At 35.2% G+C, this 20,768-nt stretch overlaps 1 protein-coding gene across 1 annotated transcript; it reads left to right on the top strand.

Moving 5' to 3' along the window:
* Window positions 1-87: 87 nt before the first annotated feature.
* Window positions 88-9,824, top strand: LOC123528511 (U6 snRNA-associated Sm-like protein LSm8). The gene is made up of 4 exons (XM_045308272.2): window positions 88-202; window positions 5,870-5,910; window positions 6,575-6,702; window positions 9,106-9,824. Exons 1-4 carry the CDS (start codon window positions 172-174, stop codon window positions 9,194-9,196), a joined length of 291 nt encoding a protein of 96 aa, XP_045164207.1. The 5' UTR covers window positions 88-171; the 3' UTR covers window positions 9,197-9,824.
* Window positions 9,825-20,768: the final 10,944 nt, after the last annotated feature.

The raw sequence follows: 20,768 nt of genomic DNA, 5'->3' as shown, positions 1-20,768 counted from the left end.
GTTATTTTCATATAATTCTAATTTCTACTTCGAATGAATTTTCTAACTTAGAAGGTGCAGTTTTCAATACTGTACTTGTCTATTATAATATCTACTCCCTAAATAAACGGTGTAAAGGTAGATCTATATTTCTACCACAAAAGTTGGGAACGAAAAAGAAACGTTTCAACAATGGCATCAGCTCTAGAATCCTACGTGAACAGTATCCTTTTACTGTTGAGTGTTTTTTGTCTATATTGAAATTACGAGATTGAAAGTTTTTTGTGCTGCATGTCATACTTTACCAGTTCACTCATAATATGAACCACAGGCCAGACCTAAATTCATTTGGCAAGTCCGTGGAGGTAGTTTAGACTAATTTTGACGCGATCCTAAGAAATATTTAGTTATTTTTCTTATGGGCAATATCTCCACTCGCATCTAACACTCGAAATACTGAAATAGTTGAGGAAATTCCCGATGAACAAGGCCATCCTCGACTTTTTTGTCCGAGCATAAAATTTCGCATTAAATTTCATCTTCTGCTTTGATTAAAAGTGTCGAAATATTGCCTTGTTAACTTAATGTAATTATCCATGATTACCTGCAGGTGTGGAAACAACTTTGGCACACATCGTGTCAAACCTATCGACCCTGCTTGACTGGAATGATTATCTGATGGATCTTTAATCCGGTATGTTTTAAAGGGTAATTTTAAAGGACAATTTCTTTTATAATGTATAATAATTGTTTAAATAAAAGAAGTATGCCGTATGTTTAAAAATTGGAAACATTTGTGTTTTTCGCGGCGTAATAAAACAAAACTAACCTAAAGCTAATTTCTTCAGATTATTTGGGCTAATCTTTATTACAGCTTTGAAACTTATTTTTTCTTTTCCTAGATCAATTACCAACCTCACTGGGTCAAGTCCCATAACACTCGGATATGTTTTTGATAAAATTATGCCCCCTTTTGGACTTTAAAATTCTGGTTACAGTTTTGCAAGGAAGTTACTTATACTATCTCCAAAACTAATTCAGATAATGAATTGAAACTTCACATGTCTTAGGGATTATAAATCTAGGTGATAGCATTAAGTCCCATAACTCTGTCATGCATTTTGGCCAAATTATGCCCCCTTTTGGACTTGGAAAATCCTGGTTAAAGTTTTGCGTGCAAGTACATATTACAGGGATTTTTTTGGGGCCCCATCCCAGTTGTAGAAATTTGCTTATTTTCCACAATTTTGAGGTTTAAATTTCCCAAAAATCTGCCAAAAAATACCAGTTTTGCGGTTATTTCAATTTTCAGGTTTCTGATTTTGTTTTGATTCTTGTTCCTTATATTTAATTGAGTTAGCGCTGTTCCTGTTTAATCGAATATCCGCTCAGGTACCAATTCGATTAACTCTTGCAAATAGTTCTATGTTCCATACATGACAGTGATCACATTTAATCAGGCTCGCCAATTTTTACCAGAAATAAATTTTGTCGAGTGATAAATAGGAAATATTATACAAATAAAGTCATAAAAAAGTATGCTGCTGACAACAAAAGCATCGGCTTTGTTAATAAAACATGTGCTGAGAAACACCACTGCGATAAAGTCCCAAGACTCAGTACTAAGATAAGCAAACGCCGCTGACGAATTAAAAACATCCTCGGATGAGTCGGATCTAGCCTGTTATAAAACATTGGATAAAACACTGTACACAAGTGAAGCTGGTACTGACCCAACGAAATCTGAAGGTTTTACTGACCCTTCTTTGTCTTAAAGAGTTTTTGTGACTTTTACTGGGCAGTTTGGTAGACACTTTCAAGAGACAAAAAAACAACAGAAACATTGACTTGTATTAAATTGTAATGTGACATACAATGCTGAAATAAATTTCATATAATGGTAAAACTTATTTTTGAAATTTCCCAATTTTCAGGTTTTACGTGCCATTTTTCCCAATTGAATGGGCCCCGGGCCCCAGGTTTGAAATGGTGAAAAAATCCCTGCATATAGCTATTACTTACAGCTTTGAGACTTATTTTTTCTTTTTTTAGGTCAATTTACAGCCTCACTGATTCAAGTCCCATAACCCTGACATGTATTTTGGCCAAATTATGCCCCCTTTTTGACTTAGAAAATCCTGGTTAAAGTTTTGCATGCAAGTTACTGTCTCCAAAACTAATGTAGATATTGAATTGAAACTTCACATGATTGTGTCTTCGGGGTTATAAATCTAGGTGATAGCATTGAATCCCATAACTCTGACATGCATCTTGGCCAAATTATGCCCCTTTTTGGACTTAGAAAATCCTGGTTAAAGATTTGCATGTAAGTTATCTCCAAAACTGATGCAGATACTGGATTGAAACTCTATAGATATTTTAATATTTAAGGTAATATTCCTGCTTCTGGGACAACAATAGTCAAGCATAGGCTGTCTTACGGACAGCTCTTGTTACATTTTAGAAGTCACTGTCAAGATTGTGATTATAATTTGATGTTCAAATGTAATAGTGGTAATTCACACCAGCTTCAAATCTGTGAAAAAAAGTTTAAATAAATGAACAAGGGGGTTGGTTACTGAATAATTCCTTTCCAGCTTTGATAGTGGAGGAAGAACCCAGGTGCCTCTCCCTGCATTTTTTCATCACAGGCATGCACCTGGGTAGAACCCCAGACCTTCCCTAAGCCAGCTGACGGCTTCCTCATATAGAGAATTCAACTCCCGGAGTGATCGAGTGAGAGGCAAGTGATAAGAAATCAGTAACCTTAACCACTCTGCCACAGAGGCCCCAACTGGCTATGAAATAAATACTTTTGTATGTCTCCTCAAAATCTGTTATCAACTACCTGTATTAAATATTCTGCAGGACATTCTGTTAGGATTTTTTTTAGCAGACAACTTTTAAGCAGGCAACACCAAGAAAATTTTTATCATCAGTTTATTCTTCTAGAAGCTTAATTTTCAGTTATTGGACTTCACAAAATAATAACTTGGTCAATTTGGAAAACTTGTTCAACTAAGTGCAATGCAACTGAAACAATGGACAATAGTGTTGGTATACTTTTGTCTGATTATACATTTGATTTTCCTGTGCTCAGGATTCTGAGCATGAAGATAAATTAGAGAATACAATGTAGAATTAACATGTGAACAAAATAGAATTATCAGTTCATCATTAAGAAGAAATAGGTTTTGCCCATTTCATTTTAAATCAGTTTTTGTCGGCCCTGCTTTCAACGGTTTAAATATATCTTTTAGCTCACCTGATGGGTGGATGGTCTTGCATTTGGCATCTGTCACCAACAGTTGGCTTCAAACATCACTGAAAATGCTGTCAGCATACACCAGATTTTGTCTGTAGCATCCTGGCAAGGTCCCCACTTGATGAATCTTATCTAGTCTTTGTCTTTAGTATTCTTAGATACATGTAGTCCATTATCTCAAATGATTCTGTTTGGCCCATTCAGGGAAAACTTAAAATAGAAAATCCTTCATAAACCTTGTGATGGATTATCACCATTTAAAACTTGGTCAATAGCATCCTTAGAAGGTTCTTTTTCAAGTTTTCTTTTCAAATGATTCTGCTTGACCTCTTAGGGGCCTCAAGAGTATGAATAATCAGTGCTCTAAACATTTTTTTCTTATGAACTGATAACTTTTCATCAAACTTGGTCAGAAGCATCTTTCAAAATATTTTGATTGGTTCTGCATGACAGAATTGCTAGAGCCTAAAGTAGAAAAGCATTGACTTGGTTTAGACTCAGTCTTGTATGAACTATTCTAAAGCTTGTTCAAATATGCCTCAAGAAAGCTATGAAATCAAAAATTGTAATATATTGCAAAGTCTTAGTAAAATGAGTGTGACTCAGTGCAGACCTGGAGCGCCTGTATAAGTTACAGACTCCGGTATATACCGAATTCAAGCAATTTGAATGAAAAGTATCTTAAATGTATATATTTTGTAACCATGATGATACTAACCCCAACAGTATATTATACATATTATACACAAAATGTGTGCGGGCATGCAATAATTTGCGTATTTTTGCCGTGCGCTCCAATTGATAATCACTTCTGGACATGCGCAGAAGACCGCTCCAGCTCTGCAGTGAGCAACATCATAGTAAAACACTGCAATATATAGCAATACCATTGTACTTGTACCTGGCAATGCCCGGCCCTAGACTCTGACTATCTCCAGTTTAGGTTGATCCGCATGTTGGTAATACTGGCAGTGCAACAATATATTATAACCCCATATTGCCCAAATCAGACTGTCATCCCACAGAGGAGCATTGCCAGTGCTGAGGTCTCAAGATGTCATAATATTATATCAACATAAATATTAATATTATATCAACATGAAAATATAGATCAAAATCTTGCTAAACCTGTGGAAAATATAGATCAAAATCTTGCTAAACCTGGATAACTAGTTTATAGCATATATTCTAAAATATAAACATGTATTTTGAACTCTTCTCAGATTTTGTCAGGCCTACTTCTAGCTAGGCTTTTCATATATTTTTTTTAAAAATAAACCAACAGTTGGAAATTTGGTTTAATACTTTTAGCTTGCATTGCCTGTCAAAGAAATGGCTCTAACACTTAGAGAACATGTTATTTTGTTTTAAGTTATAACTATTTACGGTGTCATAAGGACAAACTACTTGAAAATCTAGGTCAGGAACAACAACTCTTTGAAAGGACTGGGATTATTGTAACAAGAGTACTGCCCCCTGTGTTAAGTCATTTCAAGTTGATAAAGCTAATTAATGTAATGATATTATATATTAAATTATGTAATAACTCTGAGATTATATAATATCAAAGAGTTTGTGCAAATAGCACATATTGCATTGAATACAAATACTCCATAAATACAAAACTACATTAATGTTTGTTTGTTTCATTTTTAGGTCAAATATATATCACCATTGAAGTGAATGCAACATTTTATATTTTATTATGTCAAAAAGGTCTTATATTTTCATGTTATTGTAAAAAACTGTGTACATCCAATTCTTTATTAATTTTTTATAAAAACATCAAATTACTTATGATTCAGATTCTTCAATGTCACGGTATAGAACTTGATTATTTAGATGGGGAGGAAAATGTGCAGCCAGACCTGGACTCTAAACTGGGGCTTAATACTGTTCCAGTGCTCTACAGACTGAGCTGCCCGACTGCCTACACACTTTCTCCCCATTTTAATAATCAAGTCCTTTAACGTGATATATTTCCCCACAATTCTGAAATTCATCCTCAAATTTCAGCAGGTACTTGACAACAAGCAGTTACAGGTGCCAGAGACTAACCCAAATAATGCTGTCACGGTCCTAGTTAGGCGTCAAATGTCACAGGGTTAGAAAGATATGCATCACATTTTTATATATTTTTATATCAATCGTGTCCAGCATGATAAGGGAATTATTGTTGTAAGTAACATCTACTGGGACTCAAACCTGTGGCCTTGGAATAGCATTTCAATGCTCTACTGACTGATCTACCCAGCTCCCTACACACTTCCTCCCCATTGAAATAATCAATGCTTTACTGTGACATTCAGCACAGGTCATAATATATAAAAGAGTGAAACTATCTGGATCATGTTAACCCTTACCGTGCTAAATTTCTATAATGAACTTGTCCATCTTTCAATTTGGACAGTACCATTTACTGTTAAAAGGGGTGCTTACCAAAAAGATATTGACTGAATGGCAAACAGTGCAAATCATGATCATACTGCACGGATGTGCAGGCTGATCATGATCTACACTGGCCGCAAGGGCAGAATCAGTTGTGTCCAGCATAAGAGTTAATAACAGTTACTGCAAAATTGAAATTAAATTCTTTAAAATGTAATGACCTTAATTTTGTACCAGAAACAGTTTCTATTGTGACAGCTGACGGGAGAATTATTGTTGTAAGTAAACACCAGAATTTTTGTTTCATTTAACTCTGTTGTAAGTAGTTTTTAAAAGAAAAAGTCTTTAAGTGGCTTGCCAGCTTTGATAGTAAAAGGAGGCAGAAAGGTGGCGCCATATGCCTTGTTTAAGGTAAAAGACATTGAGGACATCTGGGTAGAACTACAGCTTTTGCATGATGCCAGTTTTAACAACAGATCTGGGCAAATTATTTTTGGTGGACAATCTTAACCACTTGGTTACAGTATCATTGGTAACAGAAACTGTTTCTTATCCTTATGAATGTTATTGCAACCTGAAGATTTAAGATGACAAATATTTAGAATTCAAGAAAGAAATGACTCCATTTATATTCAAATAGTTATATGTTTACTTAAATCAATCTATATTTATTTATTCTTGAAATTGTGGCATATTTAGGATGCTGAATGTGGGAAGTATTCTTTTAAGAATTTGAGTTATCTTCATTTTTAACCAGTGTTTTATGCAGCCATGTTATATAGAATTCCAAAACATCTAAAACAAAGTTTCAACCTCTGTTATTTGAGGTTTATAAGTAATGTAATTTATCTGAATGTTAGCATGCATAGTTAGGGTGTAGTTTTTGTATAGAATTGTGTGGTTGTTGCAGGTTGTTTTATATAAATGTTGTATTTTTTGCAGGGAATGTTGAAAGGTTTTGATCAAACAATAAATCTTATTCTGGATGAAAGCCATGAGCGTGTCTATAGCAACAGTGAAGGTGTGGAGCAAGTTATACTCGGATTGTACATTGTCAGGGGAGATAATGTGTAAGTTACTGTAGGATTGTACATTGTCAGGGGAGATAATGTGTAAGTTAAAGTAGGATTGTACATTGTCAGGGGAGATAATGTGTAAGTTACTGTAGGATTGTACATTGTCAGGGGAGATAATGTGTAAGTTAAAGTAGGATTGTACATTGTCAGGGGAGATAATATGTAAGTAACTGCAGGATTGTACATTGTCAGGAGAGATAATGTGTAAGTTAAAGTAGGCGTGTACATTGTCAGGGGAGATAATGTGTAAGTAACTGCGGTATTGTACATTTTCAGGGGAGATAATGTGATGTGTAAGTTACTGTAGGATTGTACATTGTCAGGGGAGATAATGTGTAAGTTAAAGTAGGATTGTACATTGTCAGGGGAGATAATGTGTAAGTTAAAGTAGGATTGTACATTGTCAGGGGAGATAATGTGTAAGTAACTGCAGGATTGTACATTGTTAGAGGAGATAATGTGTAAGTTAATGGCACATGAGGTGACATTTTTGGCCGAAAAATGGACTAGGGGTGGCCTCAGAAAAACGAGAATTTCTCGACTTCAAAATATGATTTGTAAATGGAACTGTGCAGGTTGTCTTTACTGAAGGTTTTCTGAGAAATAAATGCAAAAGTTGCCGAAAAATAAATAATGTAGTTCCCCTTATAGGTTATATAGCAGTAATTCGGTCAAAAATGTGCTTCCATGGTGTAGTCGAAAGAAGTACATAATAAATAGATCCTAATCTTTCCATTTTTCGCGCATTTGCGCGTAAACCGGGGGCCAAATGGGCATTATTTCACTGATGGAATGAATTTTACATAAAAATAAGACACTTTTATTGCTTATATTCGCATGTTTTCGAGTTGTTTACTTGAAAACGAAAGTAGGGTGTTTATTCTGCAGACCGCTTTCTGAAATGCGGCAATATGAGGGTACCTAACTTTTCTTGAAGCAAATGTATGGGTATCTTGTGGAAAATAGGTCTACGACTGAGTAAAAATCTAGAAACTGTATGGAAGTTTATCTGAAGTAGCTGAATTTTATATGAAACAAAGAACAATTTCTTTTATTGGTATATAGCCTATAATGTACATTGTCAGGGGAGATAATGTGTAAGTTACTGTAGAAGTTTACATTGTCAGGGGAGATAACGTGTAGGTTACTGTAGGATTGTACATTGTCAGGGGAGATAATGTGTAAGCTACTGTGGGATAGTACATTGTCAGGGGAGATAATGTGCAAGTTACTGTAGGATTGTACATTGTCAGTGGAGATAATGTGTATATTGCTGTGGGACTGTACATTATTAAGTAAGAAAGAAGCCAGCGGCCAGCTAGTGTAGAAGATCAATAAAGCGGACTGTTTATTACCTCATGTATTCCAAACACATGTCAACTATGCGGATAACATTGCCTAAAGCAGTCGTAACCAGAAGGCAGTCTGACAGAAAAACACAATTTTACTAATCTAGCATTTAAGGTGATGCTATCAATCAAATTGAACTGGCATGCTTTTGAGAACGTTTTCAAATGCTAACACAAATTTTCTTCAACTCTAGATTCGGCAGTTTTAAAAACCAGTTTCCTGATGAAAACCTAGATTGTCATCTATAATACCGCTAATTTAATTATCTGTAAAAACATATTATAAACTGACCTAATTGTCGACAATTTCAACATATCTTTAATCAGAATCTATAGGTTATAGATCTGTCTGTTTTTATTCTAAATGCAAGTGTTCAAAGTGAGAAAACCTCCATCCCAGCTTGCTCCAATTGTCTGTGTGTGTGTTTTTTCCCCCACCCAATTTCGAAGGCTTAATAACCTATTCTGTTTGAACTGTTCTGTCATCATTTGAGCAATCTAGGGCCATCATGGCCCTCTTGTTTTAGTATTGACACACTCATTGTATGCCTCTAGATCATTCCTTTTGCCAGACTTACTGAAATGGTTAATAGAGCTAAGGGGCATGTTCTTAAGTTTCACACACAGCGTCAATAATTAAGAAATAATGTATAGAAAAACCATGTTTTAACGTTATTAATGCATGGAAAGAGGTTATATGTCCGCGGAATAATTTTAGGAGGACGTAGCCCGAGTGAATTATTCTGGTGACATATTACCGATTTTGAGTGTATTACCGGTAATTTAGGTAAAACATGATTTTGCTATACATTATTTCGATTCTAATATGCCCTTATTCTAAAACAGTAGATAAAATAAAGTAGCGCTCTTTCCTGGTCGCAACAAAAACATTGACGTCATCGCACATTAACAGGACGTCATGTTAGCTTAAGCATGTTTTAACAGAAACAAGCATATTAGAATAGATATATTGCTGTTAACTCTTAGATATCAATTACCTCAAAGGTAATAGTGAACTTGTATTAAGATATTATGTTTGTGTTTTCAGAGCTGTTATTGGTGAAGTTGATGATGAAACTGACAGATCACTGGATTTCACAAGTATACGGGCAGAGCCCCTCAGTTCTGTTACACACTGATACGTTCAGGCTGTAGGATGCACATATATTCTGTTGTAAATAAGGATATGTACATAGAGCAATGGATGAGCGTGTTTTAACTGTACATACTTTACAGCTGTATAAAGACCAAGACAGATACATGATCTCAGTTTTGTGAAAGACATCTAGGGGAGCCTGTATTCATCAAGGAGCTGTGTATTGGTGTATTCATGCTGCTGATGTTGCAGGAATTACCTCCTTTAGATTGAAGAAAGAATGCTTTCATTCATCGTCTGGCACAGAATTACCTCCCTTAGATTGAAGAAAGAATGCTTTCATTCATCGTCTGGCACAGAAAATTTTTGACATTTCATTGTTTTGGGTTCATCATCTTTGTTGCAGTACTTTCTACAGATTTTCCTTCCACTTACAATGTCAAAAAATGAAATTAGATTCATTTAAGGAATTGTATTGAATAAATGTAATATCTCCGTGAAAATTTCATACATACAGATGTATTGTGAGCATCACTGTTAAAGTGTTCAGAAGATTTTGGAAATTTTGTTTTTTGATGATCAGTTTATTCATGTTGCAGTGTACATCTGACTATACCATTTCGCAAGCTGTTTTACAAGTTCTGTAAATATATCATCTTTTACATTGAAAACTTTTGTTTAATATTTTTCTAGAATATTTAAGAGTAGCAAACATTTTATGAAACCTACAAATTCATATCCTCACAAAACCACAAAATGTTGTGCCTACAAAATTAATTGATTTAACAGTACATGATGAAAAGTGGTCTATGTATAATAGTCCGATCAATTCGTAACAGAAAATGCCAAAATACTTCAGAACATGGGAAAAGCACCAAAATTGGCACAGCTTTTTATTAAAGCATTAAAAACATTTTTTTTCATGGGACCCATTTGATATCTGTCAAGATGGCCGATACGGCGGCCATTTTCCAAAATGGCCGCCAAAACTCAAAATTTACCTTACAAGATTCTAATGAAAGGTCATTATATTTACATTCATCCCCAAAATGCACCAAATATAAATGTATATGATAAAATAAATCCTAAATTTGCATCAAATGCAAAAATAACAATTCAAATGATGTTAATTTCTTTCTGTTTCCATGGTAACGGCTAAAATCTAGCCTTTAAAACTCAGTTTAATATTATCATTGTGTTTTGTCATATTTTAAAGAATGTTTTGTTTTACTATATGTAATTTATATTATTTTACTTGCATTCCCTCAGCAGCAGCATATTGAAACATTGTTGTTATTACCCATCAGTGTTAAGCCAGAGGGGGCTTATGGGTTGCCCCCATATGCATGTCAATACGTCAGCCATGTAAAGTGGGATACTGCAATAACTTTAAAACTACAGCAGAATTTTTCATGATATGTGGTACATGGATAGATGGCAATGTGGAGAATGCCAATGTCATTTAAATTTGTTCCTACGGCAACAAATGTTGTTGCTATGGCAACAAATAGTGCACGAATATGACAAAAAGTGTCATCCTGCATTTCTTCAAAACTAGGAGAGATTGTTTCTTGGGAAATTGTACATAGATAGGAGGAAAATTGAAAACATGCTTGTTATCTTATTTTCTCCTTTTGTACATCATTTTGTCCGTCTGTATGTCCGTCCATCATTCGCAAATGGCGGATTCTTCAATAACTTCAGAAGTGCAAATTCTAAAGACTTCTTTATGAAACTTGTTTATAGATGGTAGGTGATATGGAGAATGTGAAGGTCAATTAACTTAGTTTCTATATAAAATTGTAGTTCCTTTCGGTTTGGGACTTCGAAATGCAAGAATAGATTATAGCGAAGGGCTAGTAGGATCAAATGAAACAACGTTCCTTACTATTTCTTACTGCACCCGCAGTCACAATATCTGCATAATAAATTGATCACATAATCATTGATTAATTATTGATTATGTAATGCTAACTGTGTAATAAAGAAGAGTAAGGCTGAAAATATTAAAGTGCTTTCACTGGCAACATTAACAATAATGATAACTATTCTGTGAAATATATTACTCTGCACAGTGAGCTGAAATCTGAAATAAGGTACATGTCAGATACTCGTGTCAGTACAAACAAGCAATAGATTGTCGACAACTTTAGTTAACATGCATAAGGCAGTGCAGAGCATTTCAGCACTTTTGACAAATGACATCTTCTTCGACAGCCTTTATCTAGGTTGCAAATGCACTTGAGGAGCTTTTTGTATGAGACTCATGTACTAGTACTTGAGGCAAATACTACCAGAAAGGTTCCAATTTATCAAAGATACCTCTGGTCAGCCTTAATTATCTTGACTTGGAATTTTAGGAAAGTGATAGAACACCTGACCCCCATATGTGCCCAACCTAATGGGCAACCTTTTTTAGTATGTTCAAGAGGACTGGTGTAGTAGAAGATGCAGGAATGCACACTATAGCCCTAATCTTTGTGTTAACAGATGGTTGATCAGCTACTTGACATGTTTTGTTGTAAAGAAGAGTATCGAAAGCCTCCATCTATACCATAGAAATATTATATGAACAGTTTGTTTGTAGGAAGATGTAGAAAATGCATTTAAAAGCTTGATTCACCTGTAAGCGCCAGCTGTACTTGTTAGTTTTGTTTGACAAGCCAGTGTTATTCTTACATTGGACTGCTTAACTGGTAGTGGCATAACCTAATACAAATGGCAAATAGATAATATTTGTTGTCTTAAAACTAGTAAATTGGTATTAAAATTGTGTTTCGAATACATATGCTCATTAGATAAATCCTCAAGTACTCACATTTGATATGGCCTTATCTAATATACTTTAATTTCAGTAAAAATGTCTAGAAATAGATATTAGAGCACATTTTTTGTAGAAATGATATATTCTGCTCCTAATTTATACCCCAATCTCACTCAGTCTCGTTCCCACTACGTCCTAAAAACTGGCAGGACACAGTAAGAACTTGTACAATGTAGAAGGAATACAGTAGACACCGAAAAGAGCATGATAATTATGGTCTCCACGAGTGTGGAGGATGCGGTCGAACTTTAGACATGTTCAAAACAAAAGAAAAATAGTGAGGACGTGGTCGAATCAGTAGTAATGATGTAACTAAAACCTAGTAGGACATAGTACAAGCGTGGTGCGGACAGGAAAGACTGATGGCGTGCTCATTGCGCTGTCACTGGGTTGTCATTGCCTTCTTGCTACGTAAATGGAGTTTTCACTACGACTTATCTACGCTTGTGTGCTATGACCATGCTACGTCCATGCCATGTTGTAGCTAGAATACCGCATTAGGTTATCAATACGTTCTTTCAGTGCTTAACATGTCTATGTCACGTTTGCAGTAGGTTCTTACCGTGTCTGTTTCAGATTCTGAGAACTGAGTATGAATATTGGATCCTATTCCTCATCACTTTATTTTCAACCAGCAATGGGTATGATCGCACATCATCAGGAATTACCAAATAATCACGGACTCAGCAGCACTGGCAGCTTGTAGTGGACTTCTGGACCTTCGTATACCCTTCACGCTGCCTTTGCTTTTTCCACCACGGCATCTCTATAAGACTGCTCTGAGTTCTTCGGGGGTGGCCTTGTCGTATACTGTATTTGATTGTTGTTGAGTGTAGATGCGGACACAATGTAACTTGTAGAAGGAATGAAAAAGAGGCGCGTGGCGTAGTATTTATAAGTAGCCGACGAACGCAGTGAGAAGGTGATAAGCGCATGGTTAAAGCATGGTAAGCGAGAGGTGCAATCTGACTGGTCGTAATAAGAATATACATGTTGTAAGAACGCATTGGACGTGAAGATGCGCGTGGTAAAAAAATTAGTGTGAACGTGTTAGACGCCGTGAGAACCTGGCAAGGATGTTGTAAGGGCTTAGTATGAACTTTAGAACTGCACATTTTTCGAGTTTGACCCCCGTCCCCACCGCGTCAAAATTTTTAGGACGCAGTGTGATCTTCATGGTCTTCGTCTGAGAGTGATCAGGGCATTAGTGACTGTACATTATATGCTTATGACATTAAACTATAAAACTATTGTTATGGCACAATGTGCTACAATTTGACAAAAACAGAACATTACAGGAACATGCAAATGTAAATTTGGTTACGCTGATCAAACGGCAATGACTTTTGCCCAAAGAAATCATGATGGTCTGACAGGCCAGGGATGTTCACATGGTCTGTCACACTAACATAGTTAATGAATGATATAGTTTTACTAAGTGTCATTAGTTCTCTTAGTGTAAATAAATTGAAATGAATACAGCAACACTAACAAATTCGGAGTCGCGAAAACTAATGACAAAGTGAAACACATGCTATTTATTCACTTATACACACTACAGACAAACTTCGTTCGCTCAAACTCTGATAATTCGAACACCATCCTTCACTTGAACCAATCGTCAGGTCCCAACCAAATTCCTTTATAATATATTCTCGATCACTCAAACTACCGATAACTCAAATACATTTTGTCGGTCCTGACGGGTTCCAGTTCACGAAGTTCGAATGTATGTATAATAATTTACAATTGTTGTAAAGTTCTGATCAGGACTGTTGCCATTTTAAACATTCTTGATATGCCAGTTACCATTATATACTTAATTTTGACTCACATAAATGCATTCTGACTTTTCTTCTGCTTAATAGCAAATTTTATCCAAGGGAGACAACTTTTTTCATTTTTGTTGGAAGAGCGGTATTTTTGTTAATATAATATGTTTGAATTTATTCAAACGGGTGATTTTAGCTAATTATACTGATAACTGTAAGTGTCTATAGAAGTTTTATAGATAATATTAGGTATTTCTGAAAATATATACATGCATGGCGGCCATCTTGGATTTTTCGGCCATATTGGATTTTTGAAGTGGGTCTCATGCTCATTTTTAGTGTTTTGCCCTAAAGTAGTTATGTACCAAGTTTTGTGCTTTTCCCATTTTCTGAAGTATTTTTACACCATTTTACTGGACTATAACTAGAAGTAATGAAAGAGAAAAAATACACATCAGGATTTACAGTTTAGTGCTAAATTTATCACATGTTTTACACTAGTGTAATAAAGCTTTGATGTTGACGTCATTTTAAGTATAGGAGACATTGGTCGAATCGACTTAGTCTAAAATAGGTAAGAAAGAAGAAATTTTGATGTTTTAACAGTAAAGCTTACATTTGATAAAAAGAATATTACATTCATTTTGTCTTTCAACATTGAATTTATTAAACTCATTGAATAAATTTGATAAAATGCTCGGAAGAGCCTTGCATTTTATTATTATGCCCCCGAAGGGAGGCATATAGTTTTTGAACCATCTGTCCGTCTGTCGGTCTGTCAGTCTGTCAGTCTGTCCGCAATTTTCGTGTCCGGTCCATATCTTTGTCATCGATGGATGGATTTTCAAATAACTTGGCATGAATGTGTACCACAGTAAGACGACATGTCGCGCGCAAGACCCAGGTCCGTAGCTCAAAGGTCAAGGTCACACTTAGACATTAAAGGATAGTGCATTGATGGGCGTGTCTGGTCCATATCTTTGTCATCGATGGATGGATTTTCAAATAACTTGGCATGAATGTGTACCACAGTAAGACGACGTGTCGCGCGCAAGACCCAGGTCCGTAGCTCAAAGGTCAAGGTCACACTTAGACTTTAAAGGATAGTGCATTGATGGGCGTGTCCGGTCCATATCTTTGTCATCCATGGATGGATTTTCAAATAACTTGGCATGAATGTGTACCACAGTAAGACGACGTGTCGCGCGCAAGACCCAGGTCCGTAGCTCAAAGGTCAAGGTCACACTTAGACGTTAAAGGATAGTGTATTGATGGGCGTGTCCGGTCCATATCTTTGTCATCCATGGATGGATTTTCAAATAACTTGGCATGAATGTGTACCACAGTAAGACGACGTGTCTTGCGCAAGACCCAGGACCGTAGCTTAAAGGTCAAGGTCACACTTAGATGTTAAAGGTCATTTTTCATGATAGTGCATTGATGGGCGTATCCGGTCCATATCTTTGTCATTCATGCATGGATTTTAAAATAACTACGCATGAATGTGTGACACAGTAAGACGACGTGTCGCGCGCAAGACCCAGCTTCGTAGGTCAAAGGTCCTAAACTCTAACATCGGCCATAACTATTCATTCAAAGTGCCATCGGGGGCATGTGTCATCCTATGGAGACAGCTCTTGTATTTTTCAACTTGTTTAATAAATTCAATATGAAAAGACATTCATAAACTCTATTTAATTAACATAGGTCCAAGGTTATAAAAATGTGCTTGGAAACCACCCTCAAAACTCCGCAATCTGAGTTTGATTTTTAGTTGAAATTTTTCAAATAGCAGAGCTATTGTTGTCAACGTTTTGCTGCATCAGCATCCAAGTCTATAAGCAGATTTCTCTAAAACTACTATGCTTAATTCTTTCAAACTTCATACAGTCAAGTCCACTTAATAAGAACTCGCTTGATACGAATTTTCGAATAAAACGAACAAAGTCCAGATTCCCCGGCCGAGTCCTTTTTCCTTTGTAAAATTATTTCGGTAATAGTGAACTCGCTTCATACAATAATCGGTAGATAGGAACACATTTTGGAAGTCCCAATTAGCTTAAATGTTATAATTTTCCATCTTTTGATACAAATTAATTTTAGAAGTCGGCAGCCATTTCGCCCTTGTTAGGCTTGACTATTTAATAGTTTGAAACTGTACAGTGCTGATATTTAATCGGAGTAAATAAAATGTGTTGAAAATAATAATATTGTCAACCTTGTGCCGCATGGTAATTGGACAATGCAGTAGTTTACACTTATTCAAAAACAACTACTCGGTCCTTTGTGTAGCATGTCAATATAAAACAATTTAATTAATCGACGGGTCAAGATTTAAAGAGGTGTAAATAATTTTAAACACATTATTGATGTTCTATTGTCGATACATGTAGGCCGTGTCTCACAAAATATACAAACTTTTATCTTAAAAATGATTATATAGTACAAGCTTCATAATAAAAATAATGTTGGCGGTGGATATAATTTGGCGCTCTGGACCTCGACCGCACATTAAAATTTAAATTCATACAGTTTTACGTGTTTAAGTATGTCTTTTGTTGAGTAATTTCAATGTTATCTGAATAAGTTAACTTAATCAGTTTAAAACTATTAACTACTTCCATATATTGGAATCTTTTAACCAATGATACCGGTGGTACTGCCCAACTTGCTCGGACAAATAATTTGGTGAGTCATACATTAATACGAATTTCGTTTGATACGAACATATTTCCCAGGTCCGGATGAGTTTGTATAAAGCGAGTTTGATTGTACATGTATTCTGCATCATGAGATGACCTGACAGGACAAGTTACAAGACATATTTTATTAACATTTTGCTCCCTTAACATAGAATTTCAGTTTAAAACTTTGCCGGCAAGAAGGTTTCTCAAATTCATTAGGCCGTCAAACATCAAAAAATATGTTCGGCATCTTGAAATGACCTCAAAAGGCAAGCAACATAACTTTAGCTTTTATTTCAAAATAATTAATACCCCTTTTTAACTTAGAAATTTTTACTAAAAATTTTGCATGTAAGCAGGTTTCTCAAAAAGTACTTGGCCAAGTGCTTTCAGACTTCACACATGACTTACCATCTTTTATTTTGTCAAAACTATACCAATTTTAACAGACACATTTTGTGATAGTTTTGCTCGTATGCAAGTTTCTCGGGAATTTCATCACCAAATGTTGTAAGATTCTTCACAAGACTTCAGCTTACATTTCAGCAAAATTATGCCACTTTTTAGCTCACCTGTCACATATTGACAGGGTGAGCTTTTGTGATCGCCGTTCGTCCGTCGTCCGTACATCCACAATTTCTTGTGAACACGATAGAGACCACATTTTGCAAGCAATTTTAAACAAACTTGTACAAAACTTATATTGGCATGATATCTCGGTTCCTTTTGAAAACTGGCCAGATCCCATCATGGGTTCTAGAGTTATTGCCCCTTAAAAGGCCAGAATTTGCTATTGTGCGTGCGTCAACAATTTCTTGTCTGCACGATAGTGGTTTCATTTATGATTTTATTTTAGCCAAACTTGTGTTCAACTTGTATCACCATAAGATCTTGGTTCCTTTCTTGAACTGGCCAGATTCCATTATGGGTTCCAGAGTTATGGCCCTTAAAAGGGCCAGAATTAGCTATTTTGACCTTGTCTGCACAATAGCAGCTTCATTTATGATTTGAATTTAATCAAACTTGCACAAAACTTGTGTCACCATAAGATCTTGGTTCCTTTCTTGAACCGGCCAGATCCCTTAATGGATTCCAGAGTTATTGCCCCTGAAAGGGCCAAAATTAGCTATTTTGACCTTATCTGCACAATAGCAGCTTCATTTATGATTTGATTTTAACCAAACTTGCACACAACTTGTATCACCATAAGATCTTGATTCCTTTTTATACGTCCGAAGGGACATATTATGTTATCGCCTCGGTGTCCGTCTGTCTGTCTGTCTGTTGGTTAGCAATTTCCCTTCCGCTCTGTAACTCTTGAACCCCTTGAAGGATTTCAAAGAAACCTGACACAAATGTTCACCTCATCGATACGACCTGCAGAGCGCATGTTTCGGATGGCTCACTTCAAGGTCAAGGTCACACTTAGGGGTCAAAGGTCATATGACTTTGTTTTGTGTGTATATTGCTCTGCATTTGTGTTGCATTGCAGTGCTCTTGTTTATATTTGGCAGATCCTTCTTTTGTTCACTTACAATAATTTTTTTTAATTACTTCCCTTTTATGTTACTATAAATAGCTTATTTAGTAACTTTTGTTATTGGCTGTAGGGAAAAACCGAGACCACTTTTCTGTGGTACAACATGGATGGTACCTCCAATTTTTAGGTGTATTTTGACATATCTCGACCTTGTAAGAATTTTTTTTTCTTTTTGGTTAAATTTCTTCCCTTTGTTGTTCCTGTCCTTTGGACTTATGGCTGTATAGAAAACTGATTTCAAAACAATTTTACACAAGACAAGTGTTCCTTGGGTGACCCTCTACTATATTCCTTCAAGTAATTTTGATTCAGCGAAAAACATGGGCTCCAAGGGGTTTTGCTTATTTTCCCTATATGCCTATATAGAATTTTGAAAATCTTTTTGTCAGAAACTGTTGGTCCGTTTTCAAAATAATTTTTACACAAATGTTTCTTGGGTGACCCTCTACCAAATTCCTTCAAATAATTTTGATTCATTGAAAAAGTGGCCGCCTGGGGGAGGGGCTCATTTTCCCATATGGCTATACAGAAAACTTATTGTAAGAAACTAATGGCCTGATTTGAAAATAATTTTATTTGAAGTAACTTTAAGAAAATTTCAACTATATTTTCTCATAATTCTTTTGATTGATCTTGATTATGAATTTTTGACCTTCTTGTCCTTAAGTGCAATGATAACAGGTGAGCGATATAGGGCCATTATGGCCCTCTTGTTTGATGTAGAAAATTTTGCTGATGCTTTTGTATGTAAGCTTAGAGCTAGCATTAGATGGAAGGGCTTAAAACAGTTGAGCACACTGTCATAAGACAGCTCTTGTTTCTGAACACAGTAAATGAAATTTTCAAATGGCAAGGTTGCATTCTTGGACTGGTTCACAAACTCATTTTCCTAAGGAACCAGGTGGGTAACTCAGACTGAGAATTTTCTACAGATAAGAAAAAAAACAATACTTGAAAATATTTATTTTGTATTAAATAATCATGTTGTAACAATATATATAAAAGGCATAACAATGTAATGACAACATTTACAAAAGTAGAATGAACTTCTGGCAATGCTAGTAAAAAGCAATTACAATCCTGTGCAATCATACTCCCATGAAAATGGCCATTTTGGCCAAAAACACAAAAATTCACGCCTATGACATTAAATGACTCCACAGTAACTCCGAGATGTTATGTGAAAATAAGTCTTTGTAAAGAAACTTTTACTGTTCTTAAGGATAATTTGACAGCAATGTCAGATGGTATTGGGATATTTTTAGTGATGATTATAAAACAAAATTGGTTCTACTGTATTAATCGTATTGTAGTATTTTGCATTAACCCTTACCCTACTAAATTTCTATAATGAACTTGTCCATCTTTCAATTTGGACAGTACCATTAACTGTTAAAAGGGATACATACCCAAAAGATACTAACTGAATGACAAACAGTGCAGATCATGATCTACACTGGTCGCAAAGGCAAAATCAATTGTGTCCAGCATGATGAGAGTTAAAATTCCACCCGATTATTTGATCAAATTAAGTATTACTGGATGGAGATGTAGTTTATACAGATTTCATATGTCGTATACATGGGTAAAACACTGGAAAATATCAGAAAATGGGCTCAGAAGTAGAGGAAATAGAAATACAGTAGAAAACACTGAACTGCTATCTAAGGGGTCCAAGTTATCATAAAAACACTGTTTGAAAATCTAAGGAAATAATTGTTTTAAACAAAAAAGTGTTACTTTTTTCACTTTCATCCCTAAATGAATATGATCTCACTTAAAAGTATAATTCAATTATCCAAAAAATAAGTCTACTTTCCAATTCATTGATTTTTTTCTATCCGGCCATATGGTCCTTGTGTCATGTGACAACAAGTCTGTTTGTCCAAAGCCGTTTAGCGACATAGAAAGCTTTCATTTTGCAACTTATCCCTTGAAACAATTTTGTAATGTAACAACTGATAAATGAACACAACATCATTAAACATGTTAGATATCTTTGACTGAAAGATGCAAAACATTTGTTCAGAAATTACAAATATTGTGGAATCTTTATTATTTGAGGGGGGACTAATTTTTTTGCATGTCCTTGTTTTGCCAGTACATAAAATTAAATCCTCAAAAATAAGTATCCGATCAAAATAGCCATTTTTGCCCAAACCACAAAATTTCATGTCCATGAAAGTAAATAATTTCATAGTACTATCTGCAAAATTTTAATTGTTGTCTTAAAAAGTCAGTGCTATATTCTATGTTATTACATACTCAATTTTAAAGTCCGTTAAGTTTCAGTGGAACCTAAAACGTCAATAGTTTTCCATACTGATGTTAAAATTTCATATCGGGTGTGTGATGTCATTTGTGACTTCAGTTTTACTTGGGCTTAAGATCAAATTTACATCATTTATGTAATAATTTTAAGTATAAATGTGTATGTAATAAAAAGATTATTAGATTTGCATCGAGAAATATGCACTTGTTCTTTCAGGGAATGATATTGAGCTCCTAAGTCGTGCAATATTTTGCAATACAAAACTAATAACCTATAATTGTTATTCTCACCAAATGGACTATTTTGTTCTAATACTGTAACAATGTGGAACAAAACTATGTTACTGATATTTTCCCTTATGCTTTTATTCCTTTGTTTGTTATTTGATATTACTGGTAATAACTTTTCGTGCAAAAACCAGTTTTACTAAGACTGTACAGTACACTACTGAGAAACCAGCAGTTGCCCACCTACAAAACAAATCTGAAAGAAATATTATTTAAAGACACCACTGTTTTAATCA

This window comes from Mercenaria mercenaria, chromosome 13, assembly GCF_021730395.1.
Source record: "Mercenaria mercenaria strain notata chromosome 13, MADL_Memer_1, whole genome shotgun sequence".
Classification (NCBI taxonomy): domain Eukaryota; kingdom Metazoa; phylum Mollusca; class Bivalvia; order Venerida; family Veneridae; genus Mercenaria; species Mercenaria mercenaria.
Note: the sequence above shows the minus strand (reverse complement) of the source record. Positions and strands in the feature narration are given on the sequence as shown.